The sequence below is a fragment of the Natrix helvetica genome (genome assembly GCF_964273705.1).
Source record: "Natrix helvetica genome assembly, chromosome: 7".
Taxonomy (NCBI): domain Eukaryota; kingdom Metazoa; phylum Chordata; class Lepidosauria; order Squamata; family Natricidae; genus Natrix; species Natrix helvetica.
In genome coordinates this window covers 66,841,692-66,867,550 of record NC_138558.1, presented here as the reverse complement: position 1 = coordinate 66,867,550, position 25,859 = coordinate 66,841,692, and the positions used below count along the sequence as shown (strand labels likewise).

The 25,859-nt window shown below is 43.3% G+C and overlaps 1 protein-coding gene across 5 annotated transcripts in view; it reads right to left on the bottom strand.

Moving 5' to 3' along the window:
* TBC1D19 (TBC1 domain family member 19) overlaps nt 1–25,859 on the bottom strand; it is a 90,687-nt gene that overhangs the window by 40,298 nt on the left and 24,530 nt on the right. For 4 of the 5 annotated variants that reach the window (XM_081958912.1, XM_081958913.1, XM_081958915.1 and 1 more), the window contains 6 exons: nt 24,938–25,048; nt 24,026–24,098; nt 23,105–23,143; nt 20,780–20,892; nt 8,850–8,924; nt 6,946–7,008 (listed from right to left, as the gene is read on the bottom strand). In XM_081958912.1, coding sequence (XP_081815038.1) covers nt 6,946–7,008; nt 8,850–8,924; nt 20,780–20,892; nt 23,105–23,143; nt 24,026–24,098; nt 24,938–25,048 — 474 coding nt within the window. The remainder of the gene's footprint in view (nt 1–6,945; nt 7,009–8,849; nt 8,925–20,779; nt 20,893–23,104; nt 23,144–24,025; nt 24,099–24,937; nt 25,049–25,859) is intronic. The other variant, XM_081958914.1, reaches the window with a different exon arrangement.

The window sequence follows — 25,859 nt, the reverse complement described above, 5'->3', positions numbered from 1 at the left end:
ACTGTTTACCAGGCCTTGCTGAATGTGAATGAGAGGAATTCACATTTGTTTAATAAAAGGGGTTTTGTCAGGACCAGGAATCTGCCTTGTGCTTTTTGGGGAAGCCTAGGTCAGGACACCTTCCTAGGGCTGAGAGAAAGGGATTGGCTCATAGTTACCCACAGGCTTTGGGCTTAAAGGCAGGACTAGAACTTGTGGTCTCCTGGTTTCTAATCGTAACCACCACATACCAGGCTGGCTCTTTTGCTTTGAAACGGAGATGAGCACCCCCCTCTAGAGTCGGGAACGACTAGTACATATGTGAGAGGAGAACCTTTACCTTTACCGTACACCCTTGAAAAAAATTAACACAGGCAAATTCACCTCCCCAAATTCTGAGAACTACTCTGCGCGGTTTTGAATATTCTTCTTTACAATTTTCTTTCAAGTTTCCAGAGGTATAATCTTCCAGAAATGCAGAGGGAATGATTGCGACAGCTTTCTAAATTCCAGGATGACAGAAAATGTTTTCTCTATCGTAACGTCTCCACCTTCAGAATTCTGAACTGTATTCAATTATTTCCTCTAACCCAGAGAAGCGTGCCATGCTCCATGCCCTTTCCTATCTTTTTATGTTTCCATTTTCATTCTGATGTCTTACACAGGAACAATAATTTAACTGTTATGCAAAGTAATAATGAAGACTGTCGACAAATTGGCAGTGTAAAAACTTTCTATTCAAAATTCTAGCTATGGTTTTTTTTTTAAAGACAGATCTTCCTTCCGACTCTCCCTCTCCCCCAATTTTGCTTCCTTCCCCTTCTTGCTTCCTTTCCTCCCTCCCTATTTTCCTTCCTCCCACCCTCTTCCCTCTTTTTCTCTTTCCCCATCTTCCTTTCTTTTTCTTCCTTCCTTTCCTCCCTAGCTTCCTTCCTTTCCTCCCTCCCTTTCCTTCCTTCCTTTTCTCCTTCCCCATCTTCCTTTCTTTTCCTTCCTATCTTCCTTCCTTCCTTTCCTTCCTCCCACCCTCTTGCTTCCTTTCCTCCTTCTTCCTTTCTTTTCCTTCCTTTCCTCCCGCTCTTGCTTCCTTTCCTCCCTCCCTATCTCTTCCTTCCTTTTCTCCTTCCCTATCCTACTTCCTTTTGCTTCCTTCCTTCCCGTGAAGTGCACTTTAACAACTGCAGTGATTCACATAACAAATGTGGCAAGAAAAGTTGTAAAATCAGACAAAACCCACTTAATAAATTTCTCACTTAGAAACATAAATTCTGGGCTCAATTGTGGCCATATGTCGAGGACCACCTGGATATAGCCTTGGTTTGGCTAAGATCCTATCCACTAAGCATAAGCAAATAAATGACTGGAGTCCATTGCTTTTTAGTGTGTCTTTGGCCTTGAGCCTGACATGCAGACACAGAACAGACTTCATGAAATTATACACAAATGGAAACATTCTGTCCTCTTCGTGCTTATCCAACAGTTATTGATATATCCCAATTAGTCATTATAAAGAGTCCCAAAGAAATCAACATCTGACGGCATATCCTTATCACTCGGAAGCAGAATTTGGCAATTAGGTAGGTAACCTAAGGATTTGTGTCTGCTCGAAGTAACTCTGTTTGACCAGACAAATCTTTTCAGAAATGGATGAAATAGCTTTTTGTCGGAGATTGAAAAAAATAAAATAAAATAGAACACAGGAAAACAATGTTCCGCCTTTAATCCTTCCTCATCTGCACGGCTATTAACTCTGTAATAATGAGAACTGTATTAAATCCAACCTCCAAGACTCCTGGCGGTAGAAAATTACGGCGAATTCACAAAAAGGGAGCTTGGAGGTCTTCTAGTCCAGCCCTCTTGCTTGAGTAGGAGATCCTGTACCATTCAAGTTGACTGCCCAATGTCTTCTTAAAAACCTCAAGCGATGGGGCACCCACAACTTAATGAGGCAAACCGCTCCACTGCTTTACAGAATTGCTCTGTCAGGAAATTTCTCCTAGGTGGCTTCTCTCCTTGATTGCTTCTTGTCCTGCCCTCAGGTGCTTTGGAGAATAGCTTGGCTCCCTCTTTTTTGTAGCAACCCCTGAGATATTGGAACATTGCTATCATGTCTCCCCATGTCCTTCTTTTCATCAGACTAGACATACCCAGTTCCTGCAACCATTCTTCATATGTTTTAGCCTCCAGTCCCCTCATCATCTTTGTTGCTCTTCTCTGCACTCTTTCTAGAGTCTCCACATCTTTTCTACATCGTGGCAACCAAAACTGAATGCAGGATTCCAAGCGTGGCCTTACCAAGGCTTTATAAAGTGATATTAACACTCCACCTGATCTTGATTCTATTCCTCTGCTTATGCAGCTTAGGAAATTTCTCCTTAATTTCAAGTTGCTTCTCTCCTTGATTAGTTTCCACCCACTGCTTCTTGTTCTGCCTTCGGATGCTTTGGAAAACAAATTGACCCCCTACCTACACACATAAAATGCTGGCTAGAAACTCAGCCGAAGAGAAAACTGACTTCATCTCTGTAGCAGGCCTAGTTTGGCATCCATAAGTATGTGACCCTGGTTTTTTACAGCTTGGGTAATGCAGCTTTCTTGTATTCAAATAAATAGATGTCTTAGCTTAATTGCTATTAAAGCTGTAGTTTTAGTTAGATGGCATCTTCAATATCACAAGCTTCTATTTTGCAAGCTTTCTTAATTGCAAGGCAATTGGAGAAACATCTTAATATTTTTTTTAGAGAGCATTAGATTTTTGCCTATACTTTACTCTCCGAATGTACAGAATTATCTTGTCAGCTAAGTTAAGGAATGCTTGTTTGATGCAGCTACGCAGGAAAAAAAAAGGAAAATAAGGGGTGGGCTTCAAAAATTTCAGCAACGGGTTCTCTGCCCCGTTGCTGGGTGGGCATGGTGTGCGTGGCCTAGTCAGCCTTCTGCACAACGCCGGGGAGGGATTTTTTCCTTCCCCAGGATCTGGAGGCTTTCCTTGAGCCTCTGGGAGGGCAAAAACTGCCTCCCCTGAGCACCGGAGGCCCATTGGAGGCCGGAAACGAGCCCATTTCTGGCGTTCCAGAACTCCTGGGAGGCCCATTTTTCTCCCTCCCCAAGCCTCCGTGGGGGCCCTGCACTTACCTTGCATCCAAAACGGGCCACGTGGAGACTCCTGGGAGGGGAGGGAGGATGGGGTGGGCGGTGCCAACCAGGAGTGGGATTTGGAGGTTCTCCGAACCAGCCGTTAGGTTAGCTATGGGTTCTCCCAAACCCGGCTGAACCCCTAGCAGCCCACCCCTGGACACTCCCAACAGCTCTGACTAGTTGAGCTGCACTTACCGCGAAAATGAGGTTGTAACCCCAGGACATTTATACTGACATTGTAATCAAATGTATGTAAGCAAATCTGCAAATGTAGTAACACTTCATTAAAAGACTTATAAGAAGCAACTAAGACAATTAAAAACTCCCACACAGCTTCCTTTTTTAATAGAAATAAAGGTCATATATTATGGATGCATAAAATGAGGGTCTTTCCAAGGATCATGGAGTAATTAATTCTAGTATGTATGTATGTATGTATGTATGTATGTATGTATGTATGTATGTATGTACTGTGTTTCCCCAAAAATAAGACATGCCCTGCTAATAAGCCCAATCGGGCTTTTCAGAGCATGCACCATAATAAGCCCTCCCCCAAACATAAGCCCGCCCCCAACTATTTAAGGACATGCGCAACCGGTCCCCACCATTACCACTGTACCACCTACCAGTACCGCTTGTGGGGCAAAAAGAGGGCTCGCCACAAAAATAGCGGCAGGCGAAGCAAAGTGCTTCCACCCCCCACCCTTCCCTCCTGCGCAAAAAGAGCCCGCAGCAAAAACAGGGTGAGGCCAGCAATGCGATCAACCCCTCCCGCCTGTTCCTTTTCGCGCAAAAAAACCCCACCCACCCCAATGGTAAAGGCAGCCTGCCTGGTTCCCTTCCCTGCCATCCCTTTAGCGAGGGGTGGCAGGTGGGGGGGGGGAGAAGGGAGGTGTTTCTCTTACCTTTCCAGGTCCATTGTGTTCCTCACTCTTTTGTCCAGTGAATCCCCTTGTAAAAGAAACCTTGTGAGTTCAACTCGCAAGTTTTTTTTTTACAAGGGTCTTCACTGGATGAAAGGGTGAGGAACGCAACGGACTTGGAAAGGTAAGAGGCATGCCTCGCGGCCCAATACCACCCACCTTGCCCCAATAGTAAAGACAGCCTGCCTGGTTCCCTTGCCTGCCGTCCCTTTAGCGAGGGGTGACAGGTGGGGGGAGAAGCGAGACGTGCGTCCTAGCACTACCAGAGACTGACAGCTCCGCTGCGTTCCTCACCCTTTCGTCCATTGAAGCCCTTTGTAAAAAAAACTTGCGAGTTGAACTCATGAGGGGTTTTTTACAAGGGGCTTCAATGGGCGAAATGATGAGGAACGCAACAGACCTGGAAAGGTAAGAGGCGCGCCTCGCTTCTCCCCCTCCACCTGCCCTCCTTCGCTAAAGGGATGGAGGGAAGGGAACCAGGCAGGCTGCCTTTACCATTGGGGCGACGTGGGTGGTGTTGGGCCGTGAGGCGCGCCCATTACCTTTCCAGCTCTGTCGCATTCCTCACCATTGTGTTCAGGGAAGCCGCTGGTTAAAAAAAAAAACCCTTTCTCGCGAGTTCAAGAAGTTTGATTGAACTCGCGAGAAGGGTTTTTTTTTACCAGCGGCTTCCCTGAACACAATGGCAAGGGAGCTGGAAAGGTATAAGGCACACCTCGCTTCTCGCCCGCCCCAGAAAATAATAACCCCTCCCCTATAATAAGCCCGAGGCCATATTTCGTGAGCCAAAAGAAAATAAGACCCTGTGTTATTTTTGGGGAAACACGGTATGTATGTACAAACACACACACACACACACACACACACACACACACGGTTACTTCTTTTATATATCCCTAAGACCGGGCACAACAAATATTGCTGGTTCCTTTTATCTTTAAATCATCTTTGAATGTTTAACACTTGTACTCTTGATGCTTGTACAAAATTAGCATCCACCCCTCTCCTAAAGAATGAAATATTTTGAGAAATATTAAAAAGGCAGAATATTATACCTCCCTGGATGAGAAAAGGAGAAACGTGTTCTTGGAAAGCAGCACCCACCTTTCTTAATAGCCCCCAAAAGATATTTTTTGCCCATTTTTGCCATCCTATCTACAAAACAAAAGACCTTCAGCTCCAGGATGATGGGATTCAGACATGACCCTCCAGGACATCATAGGATTATCTAGCAACAGGGGTCACTACATTGCACAATCTCCTTGCATCAGAGTCCAAACTTCAACCAAAGCTGAGCGCCCAGACAACCTACAGAGCTATGACCCCTACAACAGCCAATAGAATACATGCTCTTGAACAAGAACAGGAAGCTCAAGTGCAAAACCCAAGAGAAGGTATATATATATATATACCCCTCGCTCTCCACTCCATGTGCTGAGCTGCCCAGAGCCACCCATGTGCTTCTGCTTCATCATTAAACCCTCTTTCCAATCAGCCTCCATGTTTCCAGTGTCTTTCTCCCAACTTGGAACTGAACCAGATGGATATTTCTTCCAACATGCCCTTTCCAGGAGAACTCCTACCGTGTTTCCCTGAAAATAAGACAGGGTCTTATTTTCTTTTGACACCCCAATTTCTCATGAATGCCTTCTTCCAAACCCAGGGCCACTGCCCATTAACCTCCATTGCAAACAAAAATTAATGCTTACAACAACTGCAGCTATAATGCCACAAGTACCAACCCCCAGGTTTCCATTTATTTATTTATGTATTTATATTAATGTATTCATTACTTTCATTTATTTAAGAAAATTGATAGGGTCCGCCCAGCTCACTCTCAGTGACTCCAGGCGGCTTATAAGGGGCAAAGTCCAATATAAAAAACAATAAAAACAATAACTCCCACCCCTTTGGCAACAACAATCAAAGAAGCCATTTGACGGGCTCCAACAAGGGTGGGCTTCAAAAATTTCAGCAACGCAATCTCTGCCCGGTGGCTGGGTGGGCATGGGCACCATGGCCGGGGGGGGGGGGTGGTTCCTTCCTTAGGCTCCAGCGGCTTTCCTCGAGACTCTGGGAGGGTGAAAACTGCCTCCCCCCGGGCTCCAGAGGCCAGAAATGGGCCCATTTTCTGCCTTCCAGAACTTCCAGGAGGCCATTTTCCCCCTTTCCAAGCCTCCGCATGGGCCCTGCACTTACCTCACATCCAAAATGGGCCATGTGGAGACTCCTGGGAGGCGAGGGGTAGGAGGGATGGGAGGGGCAGGGCCAGCCGGGGGGAGGATTTGGAGGTTCTCCGAACTGGCCATTATGTTAGCTCCCGAATCCGTAGTAGCCCTTCCCTGGGTCTAATCCAAACTGGGGTCCCCTTGGCAAAACTAGGTCTTCAGCAGTGGTGGGTTCCGGATCCTGGTGCAACTGGTACGGTGCAACGGGGCCGGGTGTCCACCACCCGCAATGCTCCAGCTGCTCGGCGGAGCATCGCCCAGGCGCCATACGCTCCATGCGCATGTGCGAAAGCCCCAATAGGCTCAAATACAGGTAAGGACGGCGGGTGGGCACTCCAGAGCACTGTACAGGAACCCACCACTGGTCTTCACAGACATGAGCAAGTAGGGGCCAATCTTATGTTCTACAGCAAGGGTCCCCAACCCTGGTCCCACTATTGGCCTGTGGCCCGTTCGGAACAGGGCCGCTGGAAGTGGTAGGGGAGCACACGTGCCCCACAAAACATAAGTGGAATTTACTCTTGTATAGAGACACACAGCAACGCACTGTAGCTCTACTTAAGAGCAGCTGTTGCAAGTTTTATCTCATCTACAAAATAAACAGAACAAACTCTACTCTGGCCCAAATGTCCTTCCAGTGACGTATGATTTGCCATTTGCTCCACGTAAATACTTACCTGATATAAATAATCCTCAAACACAAAGTAGTAGTCATCGTTGCTGGCTGTCAATTTCACATCCTGAAATTAAAAACAAAAACAAAAACCACAACCTTTTGAAGCTGAGCCATATCTTTTCCACCTCACACACTGTACACAATATAACAAGATGCAGGCACTATCGTAATCTAATGCCGTTAACAACAGTTACGGCACTAATCGTATATCAAGCTCAGCTTTTCGTCAACTTCTAATTATCAAATGAAAAGTTCCATTAGAATCTTTGATCTGTAATGAAAGAAGTGGAATAACAGAGTTGGAAGAGAACTTGGAGCTGTTCTATTCCAACCCCCTGCTCAAGCAGGAAACCCTATACCCGTGAAGGCAAACCTATGGCACGCCCTCTCTGCGGGCACGCCAACCGTTGCCCCAACCTAGCCCCACTGCCCATGTGGCACGCCTCCTGCCGGTCACCTGGTCTTAGATCTCTGCCGCATATGCGCAAAGGGAGGGGTGCATGGGGGAAGTGCACGCATGCACAAGGGGTGGGGCACATGGGTGTGTGTGCTCGCATTGCATTTTGGGGCCTTGCGCAGCACCCCTGAGCCCCGTTTTGGGCCTGGAAAGCCTCCTGCACCAACCTGGAAGCCAAAAATAGGCATGGGGGGACGGGCGTATGCATGGCGGGGAGCGCCAGGTGGGGGGTTCGCGCGTGCATTGCATTATGGGTGCAGGGACGCTTTTGGCACGCAACAACAAAAAGGTTAGCCATGACTGCCCTGTATAATTTCAGACAAGTGGTTGTACAATCTGTTCTTAAAAACTTCCAGTGATGGAGCACCCACAACTTCTGGAGGCAAGTTGTTCCACTGATTAATTGTTCTAACTGTCAGGGAATTTCTCCTTAGTTCTAAGTTGCTTTTCTGCTTGATTAGTTTCCATCTATTGCTTTTCGTCCTGCCCTCAAGTGCTTTGGAGAATGGATTGATTCCCTCTTCTTTGTGGTAGCCCCTGAAATACTGGAACACTGCTAACAAAACATTGTGGGATCCAACAATGGTTATTTCTCAAATCTCCATTTATTCCTGCTGATTATTATTTAACTAGTTAGCAGCCCAAAACTTAAGAGGGCTTTTTTTCCCATTTAGTCAGGAAATGAAATGGCTTCTGATCACGTTTTTGAATGCCCGCAATTGTGTATGGCCAGGCTGAGCTATGTCACATTCCAAAGGATTCTAAAGAGTTGAAGAAATGGGAATTCCTATAGCAAGAGTCACACTGAGTTCGATTCCTGTTAGTACTTCTACATAAATACCACATTCAAAAGATGTATTATAGCGATCACAGCAGAACCATAGAGATTTTCATTCCTTAGGTAACGGTAAAGGTTCCCCCGCATATGCGTGCTAGTTGTTCCCGACTCTAGAGGACAGTGCTCATCTCAGTTTCAAAGCCCGAAGACCCAGCTCTGTCCGAAGACGTCTCCGTGGTCATGTGGCAAGCATGACTAAATGCCGAAGGCACACGGAGTGCTGTTACCTTCCTACAAAAGTGGTCCCTATTTTTCTACTTGCATTTTTACATGCTTTCGAACTGCTAGGTTGGCAGAAGCTGGGGCAAGTAACGGGAGCTCACTCTGTTACGCGGTGCTAGGGATTTGAACCGCTGAACTGCCAAACGTCTGGTCAACAAGCTCAGAGCAATCGAGTACCTATTTTCACTCCTTACTAGCCAGAAATTCAAGGCCCTTAGATTAGTTTGCTCCCAGCTATCTTGTAAGCAGAATACAATTAATAAGGTTAGCCATTATAAAAGACATTAAGCACAGTCAAAACAAACATTCTTTTTCACTACATAAGCCTAGTGGCGGGGTAACACATTAATTACTGACCACAGAAATACGCAATTCAAAAATTACTCACTTTATAAATCAGACTGTCCACCAAAAGATTGTACTGGATCACGTTAGACTTCAGTTGTTCATAGCATAAAATATCCTAAAATGAAATAATAATTATATTATATTAATATTAAAGAATTGAAGAAAAAGAACTGGAAAAAAAACGCAAAATATCGTGACCTGTCCAATGGAAACTACCCGATTATGGATGAAACATGTAACAGTGATACCCATTGTCACCGGGGCACTTGGTACCATGTCCAAGAATTTTACAAAATACATCAAAAAACTGCAGCTTCCTGTTATAACACCAGCGGAACTGCAAAAAATGCGCTACTCAGAACATTGTACATTTTAAGAAGATACTTGGTTGATACTTAGGATGCTGGCAGCAACCCCTATCAACCATCACTGTCAGTCAAAGATATTTGTGATACATTTTTAAATGTTCAGTAGTCTGAGTTTCATGTTTAATTAATAAAAGAGACAATCATCATCATCAATCCGTATCAACCATCAGCGCCAGTCAATGGTATTTGTGATACATTTTTAAATGCTCCCTGTAAAGCCCCTGTAAAGATTATCGTGTGCCGGTAATGAAAAACTGGTGGGAACACAGAATTGAAAAACTAGTCAAAAACGAGCAGCTTAAAAAATTGTGGGATATCAGAGCTATGAATCCGATAAAAGTCTTGGTTCACAATAAATAAGATTTAACTATGGTTGAAAAGGGGGGGAAAGTATAGATAATTGATGCGGCAATATCAGAGGATAGTACAGGATGAAAAATTGACAAAGATGACAAACTACCAAGATCTTCTGAACATTGAAATAGAAAGTTTATGTTATAAACCAGCCATAGTATGGATGGATGGCAACCGACTCAAACTCAACCCCTCCAAGACAGAGTGGCTGTGGGTACCAGCTCCCCGGTTCAGCCAATTAATTCCATCATTGGCCATCGGGGGCATCCAACTCGCCCCCGTGGAGCGGGCGCGCAATTTGGGCGTCCTCCTGGATGCCCGGCTGTCCATGGATGACCATGTGACAGCCGTGGCAAGGGGGGCGTTCCACCAGGTTCGCCTGGTGCGCCAATTGCGCCCCCTACTGGACCGGGACGCCTTACGCACGGTCACTCATGCGCTGGTGACGTCTCGCTTGGACTACTGTAACGCTCTCTACATGGGGCTTCCCTTGAAATGCACCCGGAGGCTACAGTTGGTCCAGAACGCAGCCGCGCGGGTAATTATGGGGAGTACTAGGTACTCCCATGTGACACCGTTCCTGCGCGAGCTGCACTGGCTTCCTGTGGTCTATCGGGTGCGTTTCAAGGTTTTGATAACTATCTTCAAAGCGCTCCATGGCTCAGGACCTAGTTACTTGCGGGATCGTATTCTGCCCCATACATCCCTGCGACCAATCCGCTCGCACAGAGAGGGTCTCCTCCAGGTGCCGTCCACCAGGCAGTGCCGGGGGGGCGGCACCTAGGAGTAGAGCCTTCTCTGTGGCGGGCCCAGCCCTGTGGAATGACCTCCCCCCGGATATTAGGAATACCTCTGACCTCCGCTCCTTTCGTGTAAAGCTCAAGACCCACCTATTTCAAGTAGCTGGCCTGGCTCAACTTTAATCCAACTATATCGCTCCTGACGGGTTTTTTATTTGGGGTATTTTAATTGTATTAAATTATTTAGGGGTTTAAACATTGTGTTTTTAATTGTTTTTATTCATCAGCTCACCTCCTCCTTGTATATTTGTATATGTATATGTCTTGGTATACGTTTTTGTTATATGTATGTTTGTCTATATATTTATTTCCTATGTTTTATTGTACGCCGCCCCGAGTCCTTCGGGAGAGGGTGCGGCTAAGAAATAAATATTTATTATTATTATTATTATTATTATTATTATTATTATTATTATTATTATTATTATTATTATTATTATTATTATTATTATTATTATTATTATTATTATTTATTATAGTAGTGCCACAACAAAAAATATTGGATTGTACTTAGGTAGGTAGGTAGGTAGGTAGGTAGGTAGGTAGATAAATAGATAGATAGAAGATATAGTTAGAAGATAGAAATAGATAGATAGATAGATAGATAGAAGATATAGTTAGAAGATAGAGATAGATAGATAGATAGATAGATAGATAGATAGATAGATAGATAGATAGATAGATAGATAGATGATAGATAGATAATATAAGATAGATCTATCCTATCTAATTTCTACTTGTTAATTGCAAAAGACTATGCTATTTGGATCCACACATATACTACCCTGATACATCAAAACATCAAGAATTTGATGCATATGAAGATCTGTACCAGCTAAAGAACTGCCACCTTTTATTTCACACAACTGTGAATAGACAAAACTAAAATCAGCAAATGTGACTGGAAACCACACAATTTAAAAATCTGCTAGTTTTACTTAGTTGTGAAACTGCCTTAATAAAAATGTTTTATATTTACCTTTGCTGTGAACGAATTTAATTTATTGCCTATTTGATAGGGTATATATTAGGGTTTTCGGCAGTAATAATGATCTCTGTGTTTTAAAATATTATTGTTCTAAAGTTCTTATATAACCAGTTCTGATTATAATGGAAAGGCAGAACTGAATTTCTTACGTAAATAAATGAGTTCCAAAAATAAAAAATGGAACAGGGAAAAAATTCATTCAGGATATCCGAATATAATCTCAGAAACATTGTTAAATATTCGTAATCAAAACAAATGAAATATGTTTTATATCCAAACAAGGAATAATAAATATTTTAAAACAAGGAAACATAAGATTCATTTCCATAAGCTTTTATATTCTATTATTCAAACAGAAACTGTTATCAAAAGTGGACCTGACAGATGATTAAGGGACATTTGTAGGGTAGAATTTCATTAAAAAAAAACACAAATACAATGACAAATAAATACAGTTGGAATTACAATTTTTTTAAAAAGTATATATATGTTACGGTGAAAGTCCGAAATCTAGTGAATGTCGACATTCACCGGTGAATGTCGACATTCACCAATCTCGCTTGGTGTATGTCCGAAATATTTGCTTATTTCTGACTTTCACCGAGAGGAGCGTTTTCGCCTCTCCTTGCGAGAGGAGCGTTTTCGCCTCTCTTTGCTTATTTCTGACTTTCACCGAGAGGAGCGTTTTCGCCTCTCTTTGCGAGAGGAGCGTTTTCGCCTCTCTTTGCGAGAGGAGCTGCAGCTGCTTCTCTCAGCGCAATATCTTGAACCGAAATCTCATTTATGGGAAGTAACTTTTCTTTACAAATTACGAACGGGTTAGGGTTAGGGTAAAACCCTAACCCTAACCCTAACCCTAACCCGTTCGTAATTTGTAAAGAAAAGTTACTTCCCATAAATGAGATTTCGGTTCAAGATATTGCGCTGAGAGAAGCAGCTGCAACTCCTCTCGCAAAGAGAGGCGAAAACGCTCCTCTCGCAAAGAGAGGCGAAAACGCTCCTCTCGGTGAAAGTCAGAAATAAGCAAAGAGAGGCGAAAACGCTCCTCTCGCAAAGAGAGGCGAAAACGCTCCTCTCGGTGAAAGTCAGAAATAAGCTGTCAGGCCTGTAGTTATGTTCTTTTTAGGATCTTTGGCCTGCCACACCTTCTTATAATTTTCTATGCTGTTTCAATAGTGTAGTAGTTGGGAGGGGGGAATAGAAAGGAGTAGGATTGTAGAATGGATTGTTGACATTCTTTTGTAGAAGCCAAGGTCATCTTTTGTCTCAGCACCTCGACACCTGGCCGGAAGAAGATGGGTGTACATGCCAGCGTGGAAGATGATGATTGGAACATGTGATGGATTTGTGGGTGTGGGGAGAGATCATGAACTTTCAACTAGGTGAACTTACAGGATGTAATTCAGAGTTGAAATTTTCCATAGCCGTGCTAAATTGCCTGCGGAATAAATTGGACCTTAAAGGATGTTTTGCCTTGGACAATGATTTATTTCTGCATGGTATTTAGAACCCTAACATTATTTCAACTCTCTACTTTAAAATAATTCACTAGCTCCCTCCCCTTATCAAGGGGGAAGGGCTGGTGATGGAAGATCTGGTGATGGGGTCTCGGCATTCCCAATGCTGACCGGGACAGCGTAAATATCAGCGAAGAATACATGAGAAGCTTTTGGTGATAAGAAGCTGAGTGCGGAACTTCAAAGGCAATGGAATGCTGCTTCCAGTTTAATTGGATCAGGAGGAATGCAGGAGGAGACACGACAAGACGAAGGAAGGTCGCAGAAATATTTCTTCAGCAAATTGTGAGTGCATGCTCCCCCTCCTTCCCCCCAGCTTGGAAACAAGGCTTGGGGAAAAAAAAAACTAGAACAGAGGTTTGGGCTCCTTCCATACGGCAATAAATGAAATGGCTTGTCACCCTGCAACTAGGTGGGAGAAGGATTCCCTTTCAAAATGGGAATTTCAAAGGAGGCAGGAAGAAGGAATTTTTCCAGCATCTGCCACTTGCAAGCCACCACAAATGGGGCTGCAACCAGTAAATGAAGCAAATTGGGCAGTAAATTGGGCTTTCCTCCCATGACTTGGATGGAAGAGATGCTACTTACCAACTCCTTTGCCATCAGCATGGGGAAATGCTCCAAGCCAGCAGAGGGCACCTACTTGGCCCATAACTCATCCAAGCCAGCAAAGGGCACCTACTTGGCCCATAACTCCTCCAAGCCAGCAGGAGGGTCCTTGGCACGTAAAACCCCTTAGCCAGCCATCATTGGTTGAGCTGCAACCTGTGAAGCAGGCAACCCCGGGATGGGTCTTACCCCAGGTCATGGATGGGAGGGATGCCAGTGGGCACCTGCCCTCCCTCAGCAGATGGCACCATGGCAGAAAGCTGGGCAGTGGCCAACCGAGGGATTGACCTCCCCACCGGTTCCAGTCTCCCCTGCAAGGCCCAAAAAGGTTCTTACCAGACCTTCCTACAGAGAAGAAATCTCCATGGAAGAAGGGATTACCAAACAGAGGCCTGCATTGTGGATGGCGGGAAAATGTGCGCCTGCAAGGCCCCAAGTGGTTCTTACCCCACCTTCCTACAGAGTAGCAATCACCAACATGGAAGAAGGGATTACCAAAGCAGGCCTGCAAGATGGGAAGCGGAACAAGGTGCATCTGCAATGCCCCAAAAGGTTCTTACTCCACCTTCCTACAGAGAAGCAATCTCCACCATGGAAGAAGGGTTTACCAAGGGGGCAGCTGCAAGTTGGAGAGCAAGGCAGTGTGATGAAACGGTTCCTGAGTTTAGAGATGTAACTAGGTTCCATTCCTCGTGGGGCCCAATTAAATGCCACCATTGTTGTCAACTTGGCCACAGAGCGTCAGAGTGCTTGGCTCCAGCCCCAATGCCACAAACGTGCGCACCAACCACCACGGCGGTAAAGAGAGGGTCCCAGATGCCACCACAGAAGAGTCATCTGGGCCAACAACCTCTGGAAGAGGATCCCCAACTTAAGGTCAGGAAGTGTCCTACCAAGGGGGAGGCCTCGGAAGAGGAAAAGGGCAGACAATCTCCAGAGGAGGATCCCCAACTTAAGGTGACAAAGAGTCCAACTAAGGGGGAGGCCTCGGAGGGGGAAAAGCCTAAACGACCTCTGGAAGAGGATCCCCAACTTATGGTGACGAAGAGTCCTACCAAGGGGGAGGCCTCGGAGGAGGGAATTGCCGAAGAACAAATGTGTGTACCAGTCGCCATGGTGGTAAAGAGAGGGCCCCAGATGCCAGCACAGAAAAGTCATCTGGGCCAACAACCTCTGGAAGAGGATCCCCAACTTAAAGTGACGAAGTGTCCTACCAAGAGGGAGGCCTCGGAAGAGGAAAAGGGCAAACAATCTCCAGAGGAGGATCCCCAACTGAAGGTGACAAAGAGTCCAACTAAGGGGGAGGCCTCGGAGGGGGAAATGCCCAACCGACCTCTGGAAGAGGACCCCCAACTTCAGGTGACGAAGAGTCCTACCAAAGGGGAGGCCTCGGAGGAGGAACAAGGCCAACCGTGGATGATTGGATCCAAGAGCCCAGAACCTACAGCACCTGCAGCAGAGAGCCCAAAACGGCCATGGGAAGAGGTCGCAATGGACTTCATCGTGGAACTCCCAGACAGCAGTGGGCATAAAGTAATTTGGACTGTTATTGATTTGTTTTCTAAGCAGGCACACTTCATTGCTTGCTCAGGATTGCCATCCGCAAACGAATTAGCGAAAATGTTTGTGAAACACATTTATCGCCTGCATGGAGTACCCAAGAGGATCATTTCAGACCGCGGAGTCCAGTTCACAGCCAAGTTCTGGAGAGAGGTCCTGAGATTTATTGGGTCCACACAAGAACTGAGCTCAGAGGTTCATCCCAGCATGAACGGCGCAGCAGAGGGAGCCAATGCGGTGGTGGAACAATACATCAGGTGTTTTGTGGACTATCAGCACGATAACTGGTCGGACTTGCTACCCTTCGCCGAAGTGGCGTACAACAATGCGGTCCACAGCAGCAGAGGATTAGCGGGTTTCCAGATTACCAGTGGCATGGAAGTTGTTGCCATGCCTGAGTTGCCTAGAGAACCTCCTTCTTTCATGTCTTTGAGTGAATGGATGGACATGCTAAAGAAAGGATGGGAGAATACGAAGAAGGCTCTAGCAGTTGCGGCAGAAGCCTACCAGAAGCAAGATGATCAATGTCGCTCACTCCTAAACCCCTACCGTGTGGGGGACAATGTTTTTGTATCTACCAAATACATAAGATTAGAAATGCTTAGCAAGGAATTGGGTCCAAAATTTCTAGGTCCATTCCCAATAGTGAAGATAGTTAACTCAGTTACAGTTCAACTCAGTCTACCCAGAAGTCTAGGGGAAATTGACCCAGAATTTCATTGTAGCTTGTTGAAACCAGTAATTGGGTCTAACAGAAGAGCATCCACCCAAGCTCAATCTCCTCCTGTAGTGATGGAAGGGGAAACACAATCTGAGGTGGAAAAAATTGTAGATTTCAGGCTGAATAGGGGTTGCTTACAGTACTTAGTGCATTGGAAGGGTTACCCTTGGTCTGAAGCTAATTGGGTGAACAGTGGGAACCTAAAAGTGGAGAAGTTAGGAAAGCAAGTCAATGGGAAGTTTCCCGAGAAGTCAAGGGGTTCCCCTGGGTGGAGAAAAGGTGGTTAATTTTGTTATGTTAACTTTTATGTTATTCTCTTTGCAGGAAACGTTTTTCTTTTGAGGAGAGGCCGCCTGTCAGGCCTGTAGTTATGTTCTTTTTAGGATCTTTGGCCTGCCACACTTTCTTATAATTTTCTATGCTGTTTCAATAGTGTAGTAGTTGGGAGGGGGGAATAGAAAGGAGTAGGATTGTAGAATGGATTGTTGACATTCTTTTGTAGAAGCCAAGGTCATCTTTTGTCTCAGCACCTCGACACCTGGCCGGAAGAAGATGGGTTTACATGCCAGCGTGGAAGATGATGATTGGAACATGTGATGAATTTGTGGGTGTGGGGAGAGATCATGAACTTTCAACTAGGTGAACTTACAGGATGTAATTCAGAGTTGAAATTTTCCATAGCCGTGCTAAATTGCCTACGGAATAAATTGGACCTTAAAGGATGTTTTGCCTTGGACAATTATTTATTTCTGCATGGTATTTAGAACCCTAACATTAGCAAAGAGAGGCGAAAACGCTCCTCTCGCAAAGAGAGGCGAAAACGCTCCTCTCGGTGAAAGTCAGAAATAAGCAAATATTTCGGACATACACCAAGCGAGATTGGTGAATGTCGACATTCACCGGTGAATGTCGACATTCACCAATTTCGGTCTTTCACCGTAACATATATATTATAGTGATTAAAACACTAAATGCAGCAGAAGAGGGGGGGAAAGAACTTTTTAAAAAACCCATGGGCATAATTCATTCAATTTTTGTCTTGAACCTATAACATATATTACTTCAACTTATTTTCACAGCTTTTATGCAGAATGGACCAAATCCATTTCTTCATATCAGAAGAATAATGAATAATGAAGTTCTTCCTAGGTTTACAAATTGAATTTCTCTGCCTTCTGAAAACACTGCATCAGGAGTCAACAATTTCAGAAGATGAGTTAATTATTTGCTTGACTGCATTACATCCCAGACATTCTTAGGTTAGACAGGAGATTGAGAGCAGTTTCCTTGGGGCGTCTGGCTCATTGAGGATAGGAAACAGGTGGTTGACTTACATCAGAGAATAGATAGAAAAGAAGCAAATCCACTAGCTCATCTTGGTCAATTGAGAGTTTAGAATAGAATAGAATAACAGAGTTGGAAGGGACCTTGGAGGTCTTCTAGTCCAACCCCATGCTCAGGCAGGAAACCCTAAATCCGTGATGGAGAACCTATGGCATCTTTGTGGGCATGTGAGCTGGGCATGTTAGTGGCGGCCGCAAAAAGAGCAGCAGGCCCAACGACACTAGGGCTGGCAAGAGTGTGCCAGAAACAGAGACAGAACTTCTGGCCCTCTCTGGATTAGCTGATCCACAGGCTGCGGGCTGAGTTTAAGGACCATCTTGCACCTCAAAAATAATAAGACCTCCTCGAAAATAAGGCCAAGGGCTTATTTCAGGGGGTCAAAAGAAAATAAGACCCCATCTTATTTTCGGGGAAACATGGTACATTCAACTAGGCAAGGATGAAAATCATTGTTACTTTTATGATAAAGATAAAATGAACCAGGGGTATTCAGGACATGGAAATAAAGTCATGAGGGTAAGTAAGTTATAATCCAGATAGTCTTTGATTTACGACGGCTCACTTAGTGACCATTTAAAGTTACGACACTGGTAAAAGTGACTTATGATAATTTATGACTGGTGCAGCCTCTCCGCGGTCACATGATCAAAATTCAGCCACTCGGCAACTGACTCGTATTTATGACGGTTGCAGCATCCCGGGGTCATGTGCTCACTTTCTGTGACCTCCTCACAAGTAAAGTCAGTGGGGGAGCCAAATTCACTTAACAGCCATGTTACTAACTTAATAACTGCAGTGATTCGCTTAATAACGGTGGCCAGAAAGATCGTAAAATGGGGCAAAACTCACTTAACAACTGTCTCACTTAGCAAAAGAAATTTGGAGCTCAATACCTGCATAGAACAATAACATAAATATTTCACAGTGACAAGTCAAATCTCATTAGATTTCTAGAAACATCAGAATGGAGGAAAATAGAATAGAATAGAATAGAATAGAATAGAATAGAATGGAATGGAATGGAGGAAAATAGAATAGAATGGAATGGAATGGAATGGAGTGGAATAGAATAGAATAGACTAGAACAGAATGGAGGAAAATAGAATAGAATAGAATGGATGAAAATAGAATAGAATAGAATAGAATAGAGGAAAATAGAATAGAATGGAATAGAATGGAGGAAAATAGAATAAAATAGAATGGAGGAAAATAGAATAGAATAGAATAGAATGGAGGAAAAAAGAATAGAATAGAATAGAATGGAGGAAAATAGAATAGAATAGAATAGAATAGAATAAAATAGAATAGAATAGAATGGAGGAAAATAGAATAGAATAGAATGGGGGAAAATAGAATAGAATAGAATGGGGGAAAATAGAATAGAATAAAATAGAATAGAATAGAATAGAATGGAGGAAAATAGAATAGAATAGAATTCTTTATTGGCCAAGTGTGATTGGACACACAAGGAATTTGTCTTTGATACATGTGCTCTCAGGGTACATAAACGACAAGATACATTCATCATGAATCATACAGTACAACACTTAATGATAGTCATAGGGTACAATTCAACAATCAAATCATATTAGGAAACAATATAAACTGTTAAGAATACAAGCAACAAAGTTACAGTCATACAGTCATAAGTCGGAGGAGATGGGTCATAGATTTGAGATTTGAGAACAGATTTGAGAACTGATCAGTTATTTTTTCCAAGTTTAAGACTCAGCATACTGCAAATCATCAAGTTAAGCACATGTGGACATGTACTATAATTAAATATCCCGTGAATCCATATCGTTTACAGATATCTATGCACAACTGATTTATAGGCTAAAGACATCACAGTAATAAATCTGTAGATTAGCTTGTTTGAGTTCTCCCATTACTTTAGAAGCACTGTCAGAATAACTGTAGGATTAAATAAGGAGGAAAAATAGACTAGCACTATGAATATAGTCAGAGAGTCTAGAAAAATTACAGCTTTCCTAATTGTCCACCCTGACTTTATAGCCATATAATGCAGGTGTTCACATTTTGCAGTGGAAAATGCTCATAATGAGTTCTGAAATATACACCAACCATAATAGAAAAAGAAAGGGAGAGAGGGGGAGAGAATGAAAGGAAGACGGGGAAAAAAGGAAGAGGTGAGGAGGAGGATGAAAGGGAGAGGAAGAGAAGGAGAGAGGGTAAGAAGGGGAAAAGGAAGAGTAGGAGTAGGAGAAAGGTAAGGGAAGAAGGAATGGGAAGGAGAGAAGGAAGGCAGGGAGAAAAGAAAGGGAAAACAAGGAGGGATTACAAAAGGAGGAAGGGATGGTAAATAAAGCAACCCAAACTGTATATTATAACCTATCAAATGAAATAATAAATGTACAAGAATGATAAATGTAAAGAAGAATAACAATTATGTGAATGTGTACTTAAAAGGGTTTGTAAGAGAATAAAAAAATAAAAAATTATTAAGATAAAAAAGAAAGAAAATGCTCATAATGTACACGCAGTCCTTGAAAGACAATCATTTGCTTAAGTCTCCAGCATCTTCTTTTAACCACCCCATAATCCCTAGCAGGGTGGAGTCTGGGCAACTGAATGGAGCTGAGTGTTTACTGGCCGGATGCCCTTCCTGTCACCAGCTGAGTCAAGGAAATAATTAAGTGTTACATCAAAGCACCTGGTATGCCCAAATATGGGAGGGAGCATACCACTGAAAGAGTGGAGCTAAAAGGCAAAAGGGAAGCAGTATGCTCCCTCCCATATTTGGCAATGCCAGGTGCTTTGATAACACTTAATTATTTCCTTGGCTCAGCTGATAAGGGAGGAGAGCTTGGGGCTTAGAGGCTAATACAACTACCTAACATGTAAAAACAGTCCAGGTTCGAATCCCAGTAAGGATATGGCTAGCTGATGAGAGCTAAATAGCTTGAAATAAATCAATACAAGTGTCCCTTTATTTATTTATCAGCACAAATGCAACATATATATGTAAGTATATATGTATGTATGTAGATTTTAAATAATTTTATTTATTTTAAAAAGGCTGTATGTATGTATGTATATATTTATGTTCCAGCATAACTCTGGAGCGCCTGGAGCAATTTCAACCAAACTTGGTACACAGATGACTTACCCTCTGGAAACAAATACTTGGGGGGGGGGGAGGAGAGAGAGAGAGAGAGAGAGAATACCCCTGGTGTGTGGGTGTGGGTGTGAGTATGAGCATGTGTGTGTTCTAGAATAACACCTGGCCCGTTAAGGAGAGTGAGTGCAGCGTCCTAGAGTGGCAATTGTTTGTGATGTCAGTTCCTTTGCAACTTCCTCTGGAAAGCCAGCCATGATGATAGGCAGGGTGGGAAAGAGGAGGGCATGGGAGGAGGAAGGGAGAGGACAGGGATGATGGGCATGGGAGTAGAGGGAAGAAAGGCCCCTCTCAATGGCTCCCTGTCAGACAAACACTTCAACATCTATAAATACCCGGGCAATGCCAGGTCATCAGCTAGTTTATTGATAAAAGGAGAGCCCATTAATTAAAAAAACCTTATGCTAGAAAGTCAGAAGTTTGAAAAGTCTTAAATAAATGTGGATGCTCCCGTATGATCTTGCAAAGGAAGACTCCTAGAATGCTCAATTCTAGAACCAAAACATACACTTAGCTGTCACATGAATAGCAAACAAACCCCTATACTTCCAATCTACTTTTCTGACTTACCTCTGGTTGAGTTGAAATATTGAGAATCAGTGCCCACAGCTCTGCTCTTAATGAATTTGGGGAGCCTTGCCGCACGTACTGTTGAGCGGCTGCGCTGTCCTGCTCCATAAGAACTACAAGACATTATATAAAATATAATTAGCGAAATACCTAAAGCTTCACAGTATTAAAGCGAAACTAAGAGATAGCTAATATCAATTACAGGACTGCAACTGGACCTTAATTGAGACCCAAATTTCTGTGGCTAAGCGAAACAGTTACCATTTTGCCACTTTTTATGAACTTTCTTGCCACCGTTGTTAAGTGAATCACTACCATTGTTAAGTTAGTAACAAGGTAGTTGAGAGAAAGCAAAAAAAAAAAATCCCTCGTCTCCCAGTTGGGGTATTTCTTCTTATTTTAATGTATTTATGTGTGACTGCTACTGCTACTTGTAACTCCCAGTCATTCACAGGGGGACAAATATGTAATTCAAATACAAATACAAAAACAACAATTGTGTTGATGGTTGATCTGTCAAGAGTGCAAGGCTTCCAGAAATCCCAGGAAGCGTTTTTGAACTTGGCTTGGTGTAAGATAGGCAGAGTTTCCCAGTTGAAACCATGGCTAAGTCTAAGACTTTTCTTTCGGGTTTAATGGAAGGCAGCAAGATTACTTTACACAATGAAATGGAGAATCACCTTGATCCGAACAATGGAGGAATGGCTGCAAAAACTGATGGAGTTAGCAGAGATGGCCAAATCGACTGCTTTGATCAAGGAAACAAAAATACAAATACTTTTATTTCTATCTGGAAACCGCTTGTGGACTTTGTGCTTGAGGTGGGGGAAAAACGAAACTTTTGATTTTGGGTTTTACTGATTAAATAGATCTGTTGTTGTAGAAATGGCTAATACTATTATGTAAAAATACATAATAGTATAGGAATTTTAATCATGTCTTCTGATTGCTAGTTGGTGTTCATGGATCTGTTAAGTTTTTGGCCTGTATGTCCTACATACTAACTGTTGCAACGCTTACGCTGTATGTTGCAGATGACTCCTCTTTTTCTTCTTATGGGGCTGCTGGGCCTTTTGGGTTACTTAGGATGTTTGGGAGGGATTTAGTTGATTGTGTGTTATAGTGAGGCCATGTGGTTGTAATTGGTGGTTTACGAGATATTTTTTTTTGATGTATGTTATCTTTTTTATAAATTTATGTTGATTGTGCTATATTGGGTTGAATGATCAGGCCCACTTAATGAAGTTGTGTGGATGTCCATTTGGTTAGAACATGTTGTATAGATGATCTATTTCCTTTTTTGGGGGAGGAGGAGGCTGCAGATCCATCAAGATCCATCAAGATCTGTGTTGTGACCTGTCAGCCGCCGGCCTCTACAGAAGCCAAATCAGAGGAGCATGGGAATCAGGGTCAGCATCAGCGCAACCTGGGAGCGCCAAGGGGAAAGAAGGAATGGAGCTGGCAGAGAGAGAGACAGAGGCAGAGCCTGGGCCGTCTGTCAGCCCTCAGGTGGAGAGTCAACAGATCTGGAGGTGGCTGATGAGGAAGAGGAGGAGCAGCTGGGTCCAGTGCCTGGCGCACGGATGTGCAGAAGACAGAGGAGAGGAGAGCAATGGAAATCTATGGGCTGATCCTTGGGACAGAAGAGCCACCACTGCTAGTGAAGCCCCACCCAACCTGCTCTGGGGATAAAAAGCAGGGGGCGGAGATGTGGCAGACAACTATTCATCTTCTGGCCAGAGGGACTTGTTAGTCTGCGAGAGAAATTTTTGCCAGGGCTGCCGACACTCTTAATAAAGGAATCTTTTGAGTTCACGTCAGAGGGTTTATTGTGTTTGGGAAACTGGGTAAGTACAGTCTGCAGTAGTGACTAACCATCAAGCAGAATTAAGGTTACTTTTCTTTTCCGATGCATGGGCCTAGCTGTCTTAATTACCAGTAAGGATACTTTGAGCATGGAACAGAAGAGAGGCTCTGATGATTTTCAAGTGAAATTCTAAACAGGGATTCAGCTCGAACAAAGAGCTATAGGTAGGGACACATTGTTTTAAATTAGCTGCCTGTTAAGTTCTTTCTGTAGCTAAAGGTGATAGTAATGGCCTGGCTAATTTTGCCTTTTTTAAAGGCACAGGGCACTTCTCATTGTCTATAACTGCAGCATAATCCTAAACTTGCTTATTTGGAAATCTTTAACAGACTTATCTCTAGGGCAGTGTGATTACAACTCCAGCATGACTGCTCCTTACATAACTTAAAATAGAAACAAATGGCAATTGTATGTTTTTTTAAAGGATATTAAAAGCGATTACAGTATCTAACTCTTACCTTTTTGACCCAACCGTACGTGTTCATTTTCATAAAGCTCTAAAATGTAAATAAGAATAAAATAAAACTATTAGTTCTAGCAGAATATTAGAGTTTATATTTCAGCATTGCTTATTTTAACATGTTCCAGACATGTGCGAAGATTCAAATGAACATGCAGGTGTAAAAAAAGGTGTAATTCCTATTTAAGAGATTAAAAGTGTGCCATTTTACAGCAATAGTTAAGAAGTCCCTACAGGCCAAAAGTTGTGACATTTTAATTTTGTTGATTGTGTTACCAAAGTTGGTCTGAAAAGCAACCTTTGTATTGTATTGTAATTGTATTGTCAGCAGGGAGCTCTTCCTATAAAATGCACAAAACAGGGAAAAGAAAGATGCAGTCGTCTTCACTGTAAACCTATACAGAAAGTCCAGTTGTATCTCAAAAAAGCACCATTTGGGACTTCTTGGATGAAGTGAAATGTTTTTAAAGAAAGAAAAAACAAAGAAAGCCCAGTTGCCTTTTGAAAAGCATTTTTGGGACAAGTGGGCAGCAGAATTCAGGAATGATGGTCAGGTAACCAGGCTTAGCAGTCCTGAAGGATTTACTGGAAATACCAGCACCACGGAAAAGAAGAAAGTATAAGTATATTGAAAACTATTCTATAATGGCCTGCTAAGTAGCAGGGCTATTTAGAGTATGGTATAAATAAATATATACAAAGTTTGAAAAAAGGAATTTAAACGATGTTTAAAATGTGCTAAATTTCTAGCAAAAAAGAGCCCAGCAGAATTCACTTATTTATTTAAACTTGGTTACTCCCACCATTATAAATAATGACCAAAAAAGAAATCTTACTTGGATCTGTTCTTTTATAAATATATCTTACAAGAATCTTTTTCGGAAGCAAAAACTATATTTACTGAAAATTAAAAACCCACCTGAAGGCACATGTGCAGAATCATCAATATCCATCTGACCAGTGTTCAGGTCTAATTCACTAAAATAATCCTTCTTGAGAGGAAAAAAAATAAAGACATTCATTCATTCATTCATTCATTCATTCATTCATTCATTTATTAGAACAAGATATGCCACTGTACGCCATATAGGAAATCAACATTAAATAGCAATATGTTGCTTTAATTGGCAAGCTGTAAACAAAGGGGTGAAATGCTACTGGTTTGCCCGAACCAGTAGTAAAATAAATGAAACTGACGATCAGCTGTAATGTGTAATTTATATTAGCTAGAAAGCAGGATTTCCTGCTTTCTAGCTAATATAAATCATGTGGCACCTCTCCCCCTCGCTGTTCGCTTACCTTACCCCTTTGATGCTCTGCGCCTGCACGGAAGGTACTGCGCATGCACGGAGGTGGCGCGTGTGAGCAAAGTGTGCGCTCATATTGCTACCAAACCAGTAGCAAAGGTAAGTGGATTTCACCGCTGTGTAAAGACAAAGCTTAAGGCTCATGGGGACCCACATTATGTAAGACCAAAATCCCAGCAGCTTAGTTAAAACCTCCATTTAGATGGTCAAGGATCATCATTCCCTCTTCCCCCTCAGAGCTCCCAGGTTGCCCTGATGTTGGTCCTGATTCCTATGCTCCTCCTCCTCTGATTTGGCTTCTGTAAGGGCCGGTGGCGGACAGGTCACAACACAGACCTTGATGGATCTGCAACCATGAGCATCAAAATAAAATTTCTAAAGGTTTTCTGTGTCTTAAACACCACTAGTTATTTTTTTATACATATTGATTTAGAAGTTAGGTCCACTGAGTTTGGTGCGCAGGGCTGTACTGTTAAATTAAATGGTTATTCTCTATTTTTAAAGAAGCTATAATGGATGCTTACCAGTTCAGGTATATCTTTCACATTCAGTGGGACCTGAATTAATCCCAAGTGATTTCTGAAATTAGGCACCTCGCTGGTGTCATAATTTGGATTGCGCAGGTTTGTCAGCACCTTTAACAAGAGGACTAGAAGTGACTACGTGTGCGTAAGAACTAAATAAATTATTTTAAAATAGCTACCTTAACGGAACGGCACAATTGTGCCCACTTCTCCGCGGGGCTCCCTCATCCAACCCATTACCAGCATTTAGGCTAGGCAGGACCTTCACTGCACTCCTTCCCAGGCAATAGTCTGCTTGCACTCCTGCCTCACCCCCTATTCTTGGATGATTCATTTAAGGACGCTTATCTGGGTGTTTCACTGTGCCTGGCATATCCCCCCTCTACCAGCAGTGGTGGGAGCCCAGCCAGTGGTCCCTCCCGCCGCGGCCAAATTTGCAGCCAAATCCCAATCGAGGGCGGGGGGCTCCAGCTTACCGACATTCAATGCCCTGAGTCCTGCTCAGGAGATGCTGCAACAGAGCCTTGCCAGCCTCCGGGAAGAATGCGCGCAGGCAGCCCCACCCTTTCCCGGAGACCCCACATGCGTCTCATTAGTTCCTGGAGAGGAAGGGCTTGCTTAAAAAAATAAAAATGAAGACTGTATGGTGGGAGAAGCTAAAATGGTTCTGTTTGGGAAACATAAAATTGTTAAGTGCCTTTGGTGCTTAAACCCTACACCAGGGAGGGGACGCCTGCACATGCTCTCCTCAGATTTGGTTCATGTCATATATTTTTTCCCCAACTGAGAATTGTAAAATCAACTGTCCCCTGAATCCAGGTTTCCTTGCACATTTAAGAAGGAAGAGCACCTAACTGTTCTGACCCCCCTTCTTCCCTCGCCAACACAGAACACACTCCGGACCAAAACTACTTCAACAGGA